The 17623-nt window shown below is 47.5% G+C and overlaps 1 protein-coding gene and 1 long non-coding RNA gene across 2 annotated transcripts in view; one reads left to right on the top strand and one right to left on the bottom strand.

The window, feature by feature from the left end:
* The window catches only part of LOC112322741 (urea transporter 2), a 43639-nt gene extending 40980 nt beyond the window's left edge, over positions 1 to 2659 (bottom strand). Inside the window, exons 1-2 of the mRNA XM_024580366.4 lie at positions 2524 to 2659; positions 1564 to 1692 (exon numbers count right to left, since the gene is read on the bottom strand). Of these exons, the coding sequence (XP_024436134.4) occupies positions 1564 to 1692; positions 2524 to 2657 (263 nt within the window). The 5' untranslated portion in view covers positions 2658 to 2659. The remainder of the gene's footprint in view (positions 1 to 1563; positions 1693 to 2523) is intronic.
* Positions 2660 to 13392: 10733 nt separating this feature from the next.
* On the top strand, positions 13393 to 17378 carry LOC128779460 (uncharacterized). Its single transcript, XR_008425394.1, has 3 exons — positions 13393 to 13477; positions 15826 to 15938; positions 16979 to 17378. It is a non-coding gene; the product is annotated as an uncharacterized lncRNA (long non-coding RNA).
* Positions 17379 to 17623: the final 245 nt, after the last annotated feature.

Raw genomic sequence — 17623 nt, 5'->3', positions numbered from 1 at the left:
TTTGCTTTCCTCAAAGTACGTATCACATCTTGAGATGAGCTTTTCAATTAACCAGTTCACGAATTTATTTCTATCTTTGCCGAGGAAAACATCAGCTGTAAGAGGATGGAGACCTTGTCTTGTTCACAAGGGCCCCGATACCTAGAATAGTCCCTGTACGTAGCAGGCCCTCAGCAAATATTTGTTGGTTAAACCTGGAAAATGACACTACTGAGACCTCCCCGTGGATTTGATTTCAAGGACTGCAGGAGGGGAGTGAACAAGTGCAGGAGGAGCACAGAGCTCAGCCCAGAGTAAGGTGCTCAATGGTGTTTTGTCTTTAAGGTTGGGAAGTGAGGGTGGGGTGGGGGCACTGGAGGCAAAGTACCACCCAGTGCAATGTGGCTGAGGAGCTGCGCTGAGGGGCTTAATCTATGCAGTTATAAACCAAGCGTATGCAAATGAAGACAGCCCTCCTACTCCTTACAGGTAGAGGGGAGCCTGCAGGAGACATTAAGGAAATCCCCATAGAAATGACTGCTTTAGTTGTTTGTTCTGATAGACTGAGAAAGAGACCCTAAGAAGAAACTTAAATTGCCCAGAATGCTCAAAGTAGTAATTTATTCACTAGCACTACTAAAAAGTAATGGGACAGTACTGAAACAAAATTAAACTGACTGCTTTTAGTAACTCTAGACTTTGACACCAAATAAATGAATCGACTTCTTAGAGATGTTAAAGATCAGTCGGCATGTCTGAGAGGTGAGCACAGGGGTTGGGGACACAGGTTCTGCCACTGAGCAACAGGGGGCATGTTTGTGTGGACACCCTCGGACACTCCAGACCTGCTGCGGATGCAAGCGAATCGAGGCTCATGTGAGTAAAAGACCTAGCGCACCCTGCACTTGGCCGCTGTTTCTTCTTAATACTCTCCTCTACCCTGCTTTTCTCATCCTTCTGCAAAATGAGGTGATTTCACAGTAAAATCTCAACCGATGCTTCTCATTCAAAGAGTCTATGCTTTAAATGTAGACATTCTGGTCTGGGAAAGCTCTATGCTTCTATCACAAGCAAGTTTCCAGCTTTTTGATCTTGGTTTGGCCCCCAGGATAGATGATTCCCATATAGCCTAGAGTTTAATAATACAGCCTCTGAGTTCAGAATGTGCCACCACTGATACCTTTTACCGAGTATGATCTGGGGACAAGTTACTTAAGCTCTGAGTGCCTTGAACTTTCCTCCTGTAAATTGGGGCAATAATGGCCCTACCTTGCTTTGGACTGTGCATGTAGGAAATACTCAATAAAAGTTATCCTTTCTTATGAGGCCTGTCATGCAAGGAAGACTATCATCCCAGTACCAAACACCTGGTGCTTTGCTGCTCTAGGGTCCCTGTCATTCCAAATTCAAAAGTGATTCTCTTGGCTTGCAGTTGAACTTGTGGACTTTCATAGTGTCTTTCAGGACAAACCAGCCTGACTCTGAAGACACTGGACCCCATGACGGTGCATGTGCCCATCCAGTATAAGACACAACCATCTTGCATCTTTGTGAGTCTATGAGCAGAGAGAATGAGCATCTCACCAGGCCATGGCGGTGAAGGTCACAGGAAACAGAAGCCACCAATAATAATCAAACTTCTTGGAGAACACAGCCATCAGCAGTCCAACCAGCATCCCATTGTACCCGTGGAGTCCGGAGGCAATAGCAGACCTGGGGTGAAACAGAGTTACTCTGTGGTCAAATTTCCTGGTCCCTCCCTCCTGGTACTTACAGAAAAAAGTCAGTTTATTTGATGAATGTCGCATAATCACATAGCTGCCAGCAACTTTCCAGACACACACACACACACACGTCTTGATCACCTTTGCTGATCTAGAATTAAATTATGCACTTTTGTCTTCTCTGTGTCTAAACTCTCCTTCACAGGGGAGGTTCAGATTGTGACATATAGCAGGAAATCTAAAGGAAACCTGAGGTGTGACACTGGGAAGGTGTGTGTGTGTGTGTGTGTAAGAGAGAGGGGTTTTTGGGGGTGGAGTCCAGGAATACATGGGGCAGCTGCAGAGGGGGCGCTGGAAAGAAAAGGGGGAGGCAGGGAAGACCACTGCTGTTCAGAATCTCCTTGGGACTAGAGTAACTCTCGAAGGAGCAGAAACCCGTGTTTTGGGGAAAATCATCATTTTTAATTGTGCTTGCATTTTTGCTGTATTTCCCCATTTGTGTTCAGGGTTAGACTTTAGTCCTTTTTTTGGTTTTCAATGCCCGCTGCTTCAGGCAAACTGAGCAGAGACAATTGGCCCCCACTGGTCTGTGCCTGCCTCAGAGGGAGTGTTTCCAGAAGGCTCTGCAGTCAAATGGAGCCTGGCTCTGTCATTTGCTGTGAGCGTAGGAGCAGTTTAAGTCTGTAAGGATCTCTACTGACCTGTTCAAAGTTGATATTCAGGAGACCTTGGCCTGGTTGATAGGATAAGGTTGATAGGAAGTAATCACCTCTCCACCTGTCTGCCCCAAGACCCAAGACCATCATAGAATGGGACCCACCTGTCCTGGCTCAAGGCGAGGGCAGTTAAGGTTGAGACCATTGCCCCCAGACCCCCAGCAATTGTCCACCAGGGATTCTGGATCAGGAGCCCGATGAAGATGATGAACCCGCTGAGGGGGTTGTTGACGAACATCACCTGAGCAGCCCCCCTCAGGACCCAGTCTGTGAACTGGAGGGCCAGAGGCTTATCTGAAAGAGACAGGCAGGGCCATCAGCAGGGTCTAGTCAATGCTTCCCTGCTGGACCACTGGTTGGCATGGCAACCAAGACAGACAGGGATGCATGAGCCAGGATATTTCCCCTCACTCAGCCTGGCACCCAGCCCATCTCTGAGTGGCCCAGCAATCAGTCTGCAGTGGGTATTAGTTTTTGCCATAGGGACTGAGGCACTGTACCGAGACCAATTCAATACTGTTCCAGCCACTGGCTTGGTAGGCAAGGAAGCCTCAGGGGCATTCCAAGGGAAATTTATTGATCCAAGAGAAGAGGTGGAGAAGGTAGGGAACTCTTTATTTGGAGTGCTCTATAACTCTTTTGAGGGCTGGTATCTCAGCAGCAAAGAAAGTAGTCTAGAGAAAGGAAGCTGGGAAAGAAATCAGTACTGAGTCAGGACCTGGAGGAAGCCAAGCCCAGAAGAGGGGACACACATCCTGCCTCAGTCTCTGGTTTGGTTTCCAGGACAGTCCGTACAGCGGGGGAAGGGGGGGCAGGGGTGTTTGTTGGAGCATTTAGTTTAGGGAGATGCGGAGAAGGAAGGCACTACAAGGAAAGAACCCTGGATCATGGGGCAGGATGAAGCCAATACTTTCTTGGCACATGGCTAGGAAAAGTGAAAGGAAGACCAATCAGCTCATTTGGGAAATGGCTTATGTGTAGCTAAGTGGCTGTCCTATAGCTATTCCATTATCCCATGAAGGAGTGAAGAATTTTCAAAGAGCTAAAATTCATGAAAGGCATTTAATTCTGAAACCTTGGGAATCCAAGTTAGTAGGGTATATTATGCCTACCTGGAGTCAACTCAGGGCTGGAGCAGCCCCAGCTGTGAGTGAGTGGGGGAGTAGCTTCCCCAATCCAAGCCAGAGGGAGGGCTGTCTCTCTGGCCTGGCCCTGCCCGGCTGCTTCTTCCCTGGGCAGTTGCTTACCTTTCAGCCAGCTCCTGCACTCCTTCATCTCTCCCGTGAGGTAGCCCACTGCTTGGAAGAGGCTGATGCCCTCACCACCTGCGGAGCCCCGGGGCACAGCCCTGCTTTCTCTCCTTTTACTCCTTTCATGGGGCTTTTCAATTTTCACGATGTGGCTCTCTTCGTTGGATGACCGGAGAGCCTTTCAGGAGAAGCCATGACAAAATATCAGATAATAGAGCTTTGGAGGGCAGGGACATTTGGGGATAAAGAAGGTTGTCAGTTTTTTGTTTTTTGGGGTTTTTTTTTGGATATAAAGGATCATAAGACAAATATGCCCAGAGTACTGCACACAGGCCTGATGTTCCCAGGATTACTACACATTCTTCATGGCAGGGTTTCTTAACCCTTTGTACCACGGATCCCTTTTGGAATCTTGGCAAACCTATGGGCTTCTTTACACAATGTAATGTTTGTAAATAAATAAAGTAAGTAGGATTACAAAGAAAATCAATTACATTGAAATGCAGTTGTCATAATATTAAAAAAACTGTGATGCACGTATAGGCGTGACAGTCCAATGCCTGCTATAATGTCACAGCAGTGATGCGTGAGTACTGGGGGCCTGTTCACTCCAACTCAGGACAACTCTGTAGAGCCATTGCAGCTCAGGAGCTCACCACCGGAGCAGCTGAGGCCTTTATTGCGACTGCATCGCAGCCGGACTTCTTCTGTCTAACCCCACTGCCTTATTTCTCTACAAGTATTGACCTCAATGGCATGCCCCTGTAAACTTCTCTTTTTTTAAAAAAGATTTTATTTATTTATTTTTAGAGAAAGGGGAAGGGAGGGAGAAAGAGAAGGAGAGAGACATTGATGTGTGAGAGAAACATTAGTTGATTGCTTCTCGCACATACCCTAACCAGGGACCAGGCCCCCAACCCAGGCATGTGCCTTGACTGGGAATTGAACCAGTGACCTTTTGCTTTGCAGGAAGACAATCAACTAACTGAGCCACGCATGCCAGTGAGGGCCCCTGTAAACTTCTTACATACAAATCTCCAAGTCAGCTTCCTAGGGGAACCCAATCTGACAATGACAAAAAATCTCAGATGTTCTAATAGGACTGTTGTTCATTTCTTATACTCATAATTGAAATAAATGCTAAAGTTTGTTGGAGGTTAATGAAAATAAAGATAAATTATTTTCCCCACCCAAGTTCATAACCCCTCAATTCTGTCCAAGCACCCCTTGGTCAGGATGCCTTACTCGAAGGCTACGCTGTCCAATGTAGTAGCCCAATAGGTCGTGTGGCTATTGAGCCCTTGAAATGTGGCTAGTCTTAACTGAGATGTGCTTTAAGTGAATTTAAAGGACAGTATAAAAAAATAATGTGCAAATTGTCTCAGTGCTACTTTACATTGATTATATTGAATACACATAATAATATTACATATTCATATGTTAGGATAAACAAAATTTATTAAAATAATTTTCACCTGCTTCTTTTCACTTTTTAAAAATGTGGCTAATAGAAATTTAGACTTACGTGTGTGGCTCACATTATATTTCAATTGTACACTGATGGTCTGTAGATTTCTCCAACCCCTTGCCTGCATCAAAACTTAAATGCCTTGAGGATATCAATGAAAATATCTTCCAAAAATTCTCCCCTCTGTAAAGGCTGAGAACACTGGGAAAAATTGTGCCTGAGGCACTGGGTAACAGTTGAGGAAAGCAATGAGCTAGTCAAAAAGCTTAAGAGGATAAACTGGGGAATGGGATGTCCAAAGTGGGTTTTAAAAAGCTTGGATATATTTCTGTGACTCTGGAAGGGCTCATGCATGTGTAGGGCTGGCACATGTCCAGGGCAGTGTGCATGCTCAGTGGAGACCTGAGCAGTCCCTAAGCTCGCACCTGGCTGAGTCGGAGTCTCAATCAAGCAGAAAGTGAAGGCTAAGGTGGACTGGAAAACGTCCTGGGTGAGTGTTGAAGATATGCCCCGGCATGCCCACAGATCCCTGAGAAAATGTTTGTCCAATCATTAGCCGACCAGTAGGCTAACGGAGCAGAGAGCAGTGGCTAGAAATGACAAAAAATATAGGCTTTCCAGAATTAGTTCAGAGAAGCCATGAGACAAACAAGCCAGCAATTGACTTGTCTTTAAAATTCCTGACTCTTCCAACTGCACCAATCTGATTTTGAGCTCCTCTGGAAATTTTTAAAATTTCTGTTATACTTTTCAACTTCAGTTGAATTTCTACCAGTTGTGAATAGAAAGAATTTCGACTTCTTTCTTTCTTTTTCTTTTTTATAATTTCCTCTTTATCGAGATTCTCTGTTTGGTGAGATGTTGTGGTCATACTTCTCATACTGTCCTTTAGCTCTTTAGACATGTTTTGTTGTTTCTTGATTCTCCTTAAGGTGATTTGAAATCTTTTTCTAGTAAATGAAATGTCTGAGCTTCCTCAAGAACCGTTCTATCGACTGCTTTATTTCCCCTGTTTCCTACTTTCTTGTTTCTTGACATGTCTCATGATGGTTTGTTGAAAACTGGAAGTTTTAGATAAGATAGGGTGGCAACTCTGGGAATCAGGTTCTCCCCTCTCCCCAGGCTTTGTTGTTGCTAGTAACGCTCTCACTGCATCAGTAGCTGGAGCCAGGCTACCTCTGCGCGACTGTTCAAGGAGGGCTAAAAGCTGGCGTTTGGATGAAGGCCTTCGTTTTGGAGACAGTGAGTAATTCAAGCAGGCAGGTGTAGGGCAAGATTTTGGAGACTGGTTGGAGATTGAGGCATGAAAGTGTGCATTTCTACTTGTCCTTAAAATCATATTGCATACAAGCTACATTTCTGTTTTAAGCCAGGTAAGGCCCATCACGGGTGGGACCACGTATTGATTTGGGGCAGAAACTTTCCCAACAGGGGCCCCTCTGTGGCGTTATGTAACACACACACTGGGGAGTTGGGAACGCAGCATCTTTCACTACTCTTCTCCCCCACCATCCCCGTCCCTTCTGGGGAACATCTTGGGAGGGACATTGCTCACCTTTTCTTCAGGCATTTCCAGGAGGGGCAGGGCGGGGTGTGTATCCTGGGGGCTGGAGGGCCAGCTGGGGCTGGTTAACCCTGACTCGTAGAGTTTGTATCTGCTGGAAAGAGGCTCTGCCAGAAGAGGACTGCTGTGAGAATCAGACATCTCCTTCAGGGGCCGGCCACTCTTTGGTCATGCAACTGGTGAAAAAAAGGGTAGAGCGAGTGAGTCAGAACTGGGCCCACCTGGGCTTGGCTGAGGCTGGATGGAGGCCTCAGGAGGTATAAGGTCTTTCTCGACACACAGGGGACCTACTGTTCCAGTAGCTTGTGCTGCCAGAGGGGCCTACAGCCATTCCCCCACCCATGTGACCTTTACCTTTCAAGTTACCCCAACTCTTCCAAGTCCAGAATAAAGTCCATTTCCATTGTGAAGATTTCCTTGACCACTCAGTTAAGATACGTGTCTCCCCTTTTTTCTGATTTCTAAAGTAGTTTTTCTTCTACATTTTATATCCGTTATTGTACTATTTTATTGTGGTAGCTAGCTGTACATATGTTTTCCCTTGACACATACACATAGATCTGGCTCTTCCAATTGAGGGGGGATCGAAGAGGAACTTGTTTTCTTAATTGCCATGGAGCCTATATTGCTTACAGTTGACTTCCAGTCTCCCTTCTCTCCTCTCTGTCCTCAGTGCTCTTTCCAGCCCCTTTCCCCCTTTCCTTCCCTAGAAACAGTAGGAAGCTGTGGTATACCCTATTTGATGCTGTGTGCACCAGGCTGGACATCCTTCCCACGCTGTGGGAGCACTAGGGCCAGGGTTTATGCTGTGAACTTTTTTGGAACCACATGTACCCAAGGTCGTTTCCTAATCTATTCTGGTGTCACAGGTAGTACTGTACTTTCCCCCTTCCCATTCAATAATCTTAACCACTCTTTTCTGGCCTCCTCCAGTTCAGTTATGTCTTCCTTTACTTTATTGTTTCTTTGAGACATGGTTTTGAACCTGCACATAGCCTCCTCAATATGATCTAGATTTTCCCCATTGCTCAATGCTTCCTCCTTGAGTTGCAGGACAGTGTATCTTAGGATGGTGATTGAAGATACATGGCCTGGGGGTTAGCATTCCTTACACTTACCATGGCAGACACTGCTAAAAGATTGCAGAGTTTTTTTCCAAAGGGGATGAAGTCCCCATTTGTATACCTGCATTAGTACCATTTCTCTGGGCTCTTTCCTCTTCTATGCCCAATGAGAGTAATTCTTGTTCTTCTCTGTTGCTTTCAGACCACTATATACCTTGCTTGTACAGAAACCTATCTTATTTGAGGCTCATACCACCTGTCTAACTGCTCACTGCTGTATTACTGACTTTCTGCTCACTCTTCTCATTTTATGAAGACGTTAGGGGATCCTAATAGTTATTTTCATCTTCACTCCAATAATTTTCAACAACTTCCATGTGCAGGCATTGACACTGACCTCAATGACACGAAGTCATTACTTATTCTCTGACTCTGCAGATCTTCTTCTCATCTTCAGTGACTTGCTTTTCTTCTTCCTTTCAGCCACTGATTTCCGTGATCATCACTTGGACTTGATATCATACAAACTATGAGATCTCAAAAGCCAGAGTCTCTCCTCTGGTTACCACCTCCTGCACTTCCAGCTCACCTGCTCAAGTGCTCCCTCTAATACAGTTTTTGTCACTTCCTGGGGACACTCAACCCCTTGCCTCCATCAGCCTCCATCTCCCTTTTTCTCCTTATCCAACTTAAATTTCATGGCCCATCATTTTCCTTCTTTCAGCTCCCTTGCTCCTCCTCCTCACCCTCCCTCATTATTGTGGGGTGAAATCCCAGCCAGGTTACCCCAACTCTCATCAAACAACTGAACATTGCTAGAGAAAAACAGCTTAACTGGGCAGGCTACTTTCACTTTAAATTTATGCTTCCCATCCTCAAATGAACTCTTGGCATTTTATCTTTCTCTCTTTAGCCACCCCAGGCTGGTTTCTGCTGCTACTGCCCTTGCTCTGAGACATCCCTGTTGGCAAATCCAAACATGCTTCAGTCCTTATCTCATAAGACCCCTCAATGGTATTTATGGACTTGGCCATCCCTCCAGACACCCTCTCCTCTCTTTAGCTTTCATACTCGGTCCTCTGTCTGGCTGCTCCTTCACACTCTCCTTGGATGCCTCCTCCCTTCAATATGAGCATCTGCAGAGCTTTGTTCTGGGCCTTCAGCTCTTTAGTGATGCTCTTACCCAGTTAACTCAGCCCTTGCCGTGGTTTGACCTTCCCTCTGCATGCCCATGACTCCAAAATCTACTATTTTCAGCCCAGTTTTGAGTGTTGGATTCATAGACTTGATTGTCTAGTTTACGCTTGCATGTGGATATTCCAGAAGTAGGTTAAAGTTAATATAGCGCAACAACTTGTAATGTTTTCTTCCCAAGTCCTGTCTTCTTCCCTCAGGTTCTCATCTAAGGACAAGTCTGTTCCCCCTTCCAAACTGCTTTTTCAGAAATCTCAGGAGTCAAATTTAATATTACCTTCTCCTCCACTCTCCAAATCCAGTAGTTCTATTTCTAAAATACACCTTCATGTCCAGTATTGCTATTTGGTGCCATTATTCCTTGCCACTTCTCCAGTACCTCCCAATCGGACACCCCACTTCTCAGATTTCTCCTCCAAGCCGTGCTCCGCAGGGCGATCAAAGTTGAGTATTTGTTAATACTCAAATCCACGTATGTCAGTTCTTTGCTTAAATCCTTTCAATGGCTACAGATAGAAAAATATGCCTTCAACATGGTGTGCAAGGCTGTGCATCACCAAGTTCCTGTTATGTTTTGGGCCATCCTGTGCCTCTCTTGCCCTTTATCTCTGGGATCCACACTGGCCTCCTTTTAGTGCCTGGAAGATGTTAAGCATGTACTTTTCCACCTCAGGGCTTCTGCAAATGGTGGTTTATCTGCTTGAAGTTTCTCCCCTTGCTCTTTACCTGGGTAACTCCTACTCATCTTTCAGGCTTTGTCTCAACAATCACTCTTGGAGAAGACTTCTCAGATGCTCCCCTGACAGTGTTCTCCTGTTGCATGCTGTCAGGGATCCTGTGTTTTTTCTTATAGCACTTTTTACACCATTCAATAATAGATTTTATTTGTATAGTATCTATAGCACTGTACAATGATCAATTTTATTCATATAGTATCTGTAGTATTTATAGTATCACTGGCAGTTAAAGATGCATGAGGACAGTGACCTTCTCTGTTGTGTTTACTGTTGTAACCCCAGCTCCTACCACAGTGCCTAGCACATAGTAGGTATCGCGATGGTAAACAGCTAAATGAGGGAAGGGAGGAGGGAAGGAAGGACAGGAAGCTACAGGTGACTACTAGAGTGGGAATGTTTCCTTGGAGAGCTTTAGAAATCATGTGGGTCTCATGAGACTTGAATGGCTTAAGAAGGGTGTGGGGCCACCCACCAGCTCTGCATTTTCGAGCCAGTACTCTGCCTCCTGTCTAGCACCTGTCCTCATTTCTAGGAGGAGCTCATAGCTGATTTTTAGCATAGATCAGCAAATATCAATTGGATCCAACCAACTGCTCTTTCTGATGCTGCTATTGCTCTGGAAGGGGGTCTTTTTCTCTATTCTGACCCTGCAGGTGAGTGTCAGTGACTTTGGACTACTCTGGAGGGAGCAAGTGGCAAAGATTTAGGAGAACAAAAGCTACAAGGCTGACAACCTGTCCCTCTCCAATGCTCTCTCTCCCTCTGGTGGCCAGGAGGTGGCAAAGCATCCTGGCCTTTTGGTACAAGATTCCTTCCAAGCCATCCAGATAAAAAGCAAGGAGCAATTAGATATCTAGACACATGATTTCCGTGACACCATACATCTGGATGAAGTAGACATATTTTGGAAGGAGCTTGTATTAAATTCAGTGGCTGTGAAATCCATTAAAAATCCAGCTGAAAAATAACATTTTTTCCCCTAATGTATTTCATTGAATCTAAGATGTTATCAACTGTAGGATGTATCTTTATTTTGTGTATCACTGAGAAAGGAGAAAATGCTGCCAATCAAAATTGTAGGATGCATCTTGATTTCAGAAATGTTAGAATATAAAAGCAATGTATATCATCTAATCAAGGTGTTTTTTTTTCTTTTTTTGTGGTGGTGATGGAGCTCAAGTATACAGGCTGAAGTTGAGAATGGGTAGCCAAAAAAATTATTTTCTAACCATGAGGCTGCAAACATTTTTATATTTCTTTTGATAGAAAATGTGTATACACATTATGAGCCTTTTAAGTAGAGGGCCTGTTACCTTATCGATTGCTGTGTCAGGAGAAAGCCTTTCATATATGTTCAATGAATTACAGAAGAATGAATGACTGCACAAGGGATGTACGCTCCAGAGCCAGCTTCAAAACTCAACTTTCTTTCCCACCTTTGAGTTCCTCCTTTACACAAACAAGATTTCCAGTTACAGATGGAGAAATCAAGGTGCAAGAAAACAAAGCAGGTGTTGTTTCTCACATGGATGTCAGTCTCCATGATTTCTGCAGCAAGCTTTCCACCTTGTGAGGGACACAGGAAGAAGAGACCCAGTAAACCTGGCAGCTTGCTGCAGAGTCAAATGAGACCCAGTTCCCCTCCCTGGGCTCCTTCTGTTGCTTCAACGGCCTCGTGGGGTACAGCTGGGGGATGTAGGGGAGCGGAGGCTGCCCTGAGCCTCCGTCCAGGCTCTCAGCCCAGCGTTCTATTTCATAAGCCTGCGTGGCCTCGGCAGGAACAACGTGATTGCATCTCCTCTGGGGAACACAGCGTTCCTTTGCCATGGGAATGTTTATCCTGTTCAAACGGGGGAATTTTGGCTTTGGGGTAGGAGTGAGACGCACAGCAGAAATGACCTTGTAAAAAAAAAAGGTCGCTGTGTCTGGAAAAAGCACTGGCTGCAGCTCTGATGCCCAGCCTCACCATTTTCTCCGCCCCCAGGGAATGCATGAGCCTTTTCTCCCCTTTTGCAGGACAGTGCAGGACGGTTAGGAGAGTAAAATTGCTGAGTTGGTCCCTGGCACATAGGCGGCGCTCACTGATTTTTAATTTCCCCTCTTCTTGTGCTCCCAAGTGGAAGGGAAAGATGGCTAGAGCAACCAGATGAAGTACAAGCTGGCTGGTCCCAAACAGAACGCCTCTCAAAAGTTTCCATAAGGCGTCGGCCACTTGTTAGAACTGGATGGCAAAATCCCTGCCTGAGCCACGTCCCGTCTGAAGGCGCAGGTCTCAGAGTCCGTTCCCAGCTCAGCTCTGAGCCAGTCCATTAAACCTTCTTCCAAGAACACATAATTATCTGCTTGGCGTGCTCACACTCTCCTGGGCTGCCCACACCTCCTTCTTCTCCCTCAGAAATGTGGACAGAGAGGGCTGTTTGGATTAGCCTCACATCTCTCCAAAAAGCCAGGCTTTGAAATGGTCCCTCAGGGAGGCTCCTCCAGCCTTCTTGTGAGAACACTCCTTGTTGAGTACCTACTGTGTGCCCTTGGGCTACCCCCAAAGGAGCAGAAGTGAGAGGCCCAGGCCCCATCTGCAGAGTGGCAGGGAGAGAGGAGTAAATGTAGACGTTCAGTTCTCAGAGGAGAAACGCAATGGCCAAGAGGAGGCAAGGGCAGCTACGGGAGCAGAGGGCAGCTTCCTAACCTCCCAGCCTTGGAGAGACAGGGATCAGGCTTTCATTTTGGGAAGAGGGGAGGAGCACACTCCAGGCCAAGGAAATGCCTGAGAAAATGCATGGTGTGTGCCAGGAAACCCCAGTTGCAGACCCGGCTGGAATGTGAGGAGGGGTGTCAGCAGGCAATAAAAGATGAAGTTAGGCTATCGGAAGCCAGGCAGCGAAGAGTTCTCAGTTCTTGTATTTGGATCCCAATTCTTCTTCCAATGTTTACAAAACAGGGCTCTGACTCTATTGTACTAATTTAGAAACTTTTCTCCTGGCTCTTTTCTCTGAAAGGCTATTCATCCCTGGTAGGAAGGCAAACACCTGTCCATGCCACTGGAGAGGGGCTGTGTCCTCTCTAGCATGTTCCTGCAGTCATGGGTGAAAGGGGCCTGTGATTGGAGGGGTTTCTCGAGTTGCTGCTGTGAATCAGTGCAGATTCAAAGCTCTCTCCTTCCCTGTGACCTGTTGGTTTTAAGTAGGCCAGCAAACTTGTCATGGGGGGAGGGTGAACCTAAAATGGCCTCATTTATATCATTTTGCAATCAACCGAGCTATTGAGGTCACAGCAGCTCTGGAGAAGGAAAAGTGATCAGCAGCTTCTCCAAAATATTTGTTGAATTAATTAATTTTACCCAGGAATTTGCAATTGACGCAATTATAGAAAAAGGAATGTTTCCCCAAATTTCTATAACCTAAGAACCAAAAGGAATATTCTTTATCTCTCTCAAGTAATGAAGGAACCTGACTTTTTAGTGCCTCTGACTACTGACCGGGTTTCCTCCGACCCTGCAGGGCAGGCAGTTCTCATTGTGAACAGATCTGATTATGAGAAAGCCTTGTGCCTATGGAGCTGACATCAGGTCTCTGGGCCATTTGCCCATGGCCAGTTCCAGTTCTGTCCACCATATCAGCACTGGACAAGTGGACTCCCTTCTCCACTTGAGAGCACTGTAGAGATTAATTCTAAGCCTTCTTTATTTTTTCTTTTCTCCCTCTAGGGCAGACCTCTCCTTTTCTTTCTGTTTGGCTCACCAGACACAGCCCCTGACTCTCTGCCATCTGCCACTGGATCAAAGGTAGAGACATCACTGTGACAGGACCTTGCTGGGTCAGGCTGGGTCCGTGGGCCAGGGGCTGGGCTGATTCCTGCACTGGGTGGACAGTGGCTGGAAGGCTAAGTGGATGCAGGGCTAAGTGGATGCTGGAATGGGGACAGAGGAGGTTCATGGCTGGTGGCTCAACTCCCCTGGAGGCCAGGGAGGGGATGAAGCCAGGAGGGGCCTGGTGATGAGACAGATAGGGCAAGGGAACAGAGGAAAGGGGCCTGGCCCGCAGCTGGGCTAAGGTGAGAGGTACCTTTCCTGGGTCTGGGTTGTGTAAGAGTTTGGCCGAGGGCTGCCTCTTATTGGGGGTGGCTCGGAGCTGTTCTTGGCAGCTCAGCCGAATATGATGTGGGCTGAGAGGAGCCTGACTCACTGGGGCCACAGGGTCAGCCTGGGTGGGATGAGAGTCAGGAGGCAGCACAGCCTCCCCTGGGCCATCTGCAGACTGTCGGGTTAGAGATGGCTGGTGGCCAGCACGCTTGGGGCTGTATCTTTCTGAGTTCTCTGGCAGGGCCAGCTGGCAGTCTCAGCAGGCCTGGCGGGGGAGCCCTGGCCCTCAGCTGAGTGGCTTGGGAGCCTAGTGGGGTGAGGTGGGGGTTAGAGGCCAGAGCTCCTTTGATCTCCTTCTTAGATATTAGCTTGTGTTTAGAAGGACATTTGGAGGGGTCTGGCTCACCCTTCTCAGCTGATACTTTGAAAGTGGGATGAGCCTGCAAAGTGCTACATATTGAGCCCCTGTCCCACCACCTCCCAGCAACAGCAATTACAGGCTGTCAGACTTTCCTTCTAGAACCTGTCTGGATCCGTCTGTGATCTCCCACTGGGCCAGTCCCTCCCTTGTCCAGGTCAGCTCCCAGCTGGTCTCCCTGACTTCAGTCCCCTAGTCCCTCTCTAGCTCACCACTGGTAATGGACTGATTACTTTTAAACACGACTCGGTCACACCATGGCTCAGAAAGCTTCTGAGGTGTCCATGTCTGCGTGGCTTGCTGCTGGCGCTGGGCATGTTACCCCTGCGGGTGGCCCAGGCCCAGAGCGTGGTGGCAGCCAGTGTTCTGGAATGCTAATTGTACTCGTTGGGAACAGATACAGAATACTAGTTGTACATTTAAGCAAACAGGGCTTATAAAAGAGCAGAACGCAAATCTTTTTATTTTTGAAACAGAAATTTCTGGGAATGTACTTGGAACCTGCAGGCAGCTGCTTCAGGTGTGTCCCCACACAACCTGGGGGCAATGTGTCCCGTGCACCCAGCAGTGGGGGCTCCTTGGGGGAAAAGCTGAGCAGCCCTGAAGGCAGCTGCTGTTCTCGCTCTCCCATGGTTCTGCCCTGGGGTTGGGGTGCTCCACTCTGGCTGGGCCGATGTCCAGCTTCACTGTAGTGTATGTGCCCCTGTTCTGGGCAGGTGGCCTCCACTGGCGGCACAGCCACCTCAGGCACAGCTCGGCCTCCATGTATGTAGTTTTCAGTGAGCCACTCTGGCGCTGCCCGCATGCCCCTGCCCTGTTTTCCTCACGGTGCCTTCCTGACCATCTAGGGCACTATGACTTCGTTTTTGGCCTGTGAGCTAGTGAGGATCTATTTCGCAGTGCAGTAGTTACACACACAGGCACACACGTGCATGAACACACATGTTCACACACACACAAACACATTCACACATGCACACAGGCTTATATACATGTGAGCACACACTCTCCACCCTCCCACACACACACACACTCATGTGCACATGCACTCTTGCGTGTGCACACACACAATGAACTGTGCACATTCCGCACTGCTTTCAACCTTGATGCATGTCATAGTTCATGCTTTCCAAAGCGCGTGCCTCTCTGGGACTGCCTTTGTTTTCTTGGACAATCCTGCGATGTGGAGAGTGTTTGGGGGTTCTATTCTCCTTTCTCAGACCCAGAGAAGTGAGGGTTCCTGCCTAAAGTCACACAGGGAGTGGACACAGTAGCTGGGACTGACTCAGCCTAACGCTTAGACCAGGGCTCTGTCCCCAGCAGCCACAGGCCCTGGGGCCTTACCTGAGGATGTCCCTCCCCTCTTGCGGGGACCAGGGGCTAGAGGGTGTTTGATTCTCCCTGCGACCTGCCTTTATATATTTTAGGTTTTTGGTCTTTGTCTTCGGATTCAATGTGCACAAACTCATACCTCCCTTCAGGAACTGGACCAGGGTGCAAAGCTGAGAATTCCTGCATGTAACCTGGGGTGGTGTGTAAGCCCAGCCCTCCTTTGACAGGGATAGAAGTTCTTAGGCTCTTGAGTTACATTCATTTTTTGCAACAGAACCTTGATAATACTTTCCCTGGTCAGATGTTTGTGTCCTGAAAGCGATGCTGGTTAGAGTGAGGAGGCCTGGCTGTCCCTGGGAAGAGCGGAAACTGGGGCAGATCCCATCAGGCTCTGTCCCGAAGCTCTTCATTCAGGTAAGACTCTGTTAAAGGCCTTCTGTAGACAGAGTGGAGTGTTCAAAGAGGATGAGGTATTGGGTGGGGGCGAGGGGAGGTAGTTAGTGAGCTGGTGTTAAATCTCAGGTCTTTCTTAAGTGCCACCCCAAGGGGCACAGGGCTGGGTCCTGCTCCAGCAGCACCCCACGTGTCCCACCCTCCCTGCCTACAGACGGTGCTTCTCAGCATGCCTGCACGTGCTTAGGAGTCGCCGCAGACACTGGCTTTTCTTCCCTGAGTCACCTGGTCTTCAAAATGGCCTCACCTAGCTCATGTTCCGCACATGATGAAGCCGAGCTATCCTTTTTCTGGCTTGGTGGAGAACTGACTGGGTGAATGGGGGCAATGTTTTCAGAAGCACTTTCCTCTGCCCCTTCAGCTGGATGTGGATGCTCCTTTCCTTAAACCAGAGAGCAGAGATCCACAACCTTGACGGCACACAGCTTTCGCTATCTGGGGAGCTTAGAAAACGCCCATGCCTGGGCTCCCCTCCAGATGGAAGTGGCCTGGGGTGCACCATGGGCAGTGAATTGTTAAAAGCTTCCCAGGGGAGGTTAATGTGTGGCCCAGAATGGGGACCACTGGCCTACGTCTCTGTATTTGTTCCTGCTGCACCTATTTTATCTCCTTGCAGCTCCAGGGGAGGGCTAAGGATCAGCTGCATTTCTAAGTGCAGGATCTCAGCCCCACCCCCAGATGCGAATCTGCATTTGGACAAGACCCCGTGGTGGTTCCTCTGTTCATTCAGGTCTAAGCATCCCAGGTAGTCATCTAACCCTGCAGGGCTGTTGCTGAGAGGTGGGCTGTGGGTATGCAGAGCTAGAAGGGAGGGGGAGGGGTACATGCTGGGATAGGGCCTGGAAACAATCTTCATTCATTTCAGAACTTTTGCTTAGTGGTCAAAGCATTCAGATTAGACAAGCAAGACCAGATTAGAGCTAGGAACAGCAAAACCCAAATGAAACAAAAGCTAGATTTATGACTTTAATTAAATATTTTTTTACATCCTCTATCTTTAGATGAAAGGAGGTGGCAAATGCCCCAGTCTTTTCCGGCATATGTCTTGGCCTGTGGAAACTAAATCCCTGCTTCCCACACACCCAGGGTCGTAGCAACGGCACACTCCCAAGGAAGCTAGCTGTAGAGTGTGCAAAATTTCAGACATGAAAATGTGCCATCTATGGAAATGGACGCTCATTCAATGGTTGCAATTTAAATTGAATGCTCACCTTTGCTTTGTAAGTTCATACAAGACCACAAAGAGGAGACAGATGGGTGATCAACTTGCCCAGTGCTGAAAAGGATAGATACATGGTCCCATATTGGGACTAGTCAAAGCTAGGGAGCTTTGGTTATGGAACCTCTGCAGGCTTGCTTTGAACTTCAGAGGGGAATGCTGGGCAGTGGGGAGGCAGGAATGGAGAGCACTAGTGAAAACCTCCGACAACCAAACGATAAGCTTGTGCCACACCAGAGGAGAGAACAGGGAAAACGCCGCCAGGAGTCGAAAAGGACACTTCGTGGAATGGTGAGAAGAGAGATAGGATTGCAATTGGCAGAAAGTACAGAACAAGTGGAAGGACTGGGGAACAATAGACACAGGAAAGAAGAAAGAAGAAGAGGAGAAGAAAAGTAAATGAGGAGAAGAGAGAAAATGGAGAGTC

Source organism: Desmodus rotundus, chromosome 10, assembly GCF_022682495.2.
Source record: "Desmodus rotundus isolate HL8 chromosome 10, HLdesRot8A.1, whole genome shotgun sequence".
Lineage (NCBI taxonomy): Eukaryota > Metazoa > Chordata > Mammalia > Chiroptera > Phyllostomidae > Desmodus > Desmodus rotundus.
The sequence above is the reverse complement of the archived record's forward strand: the minus strand, read 5'-3'. Positions and strand labels throughout refer to the sequence as shown.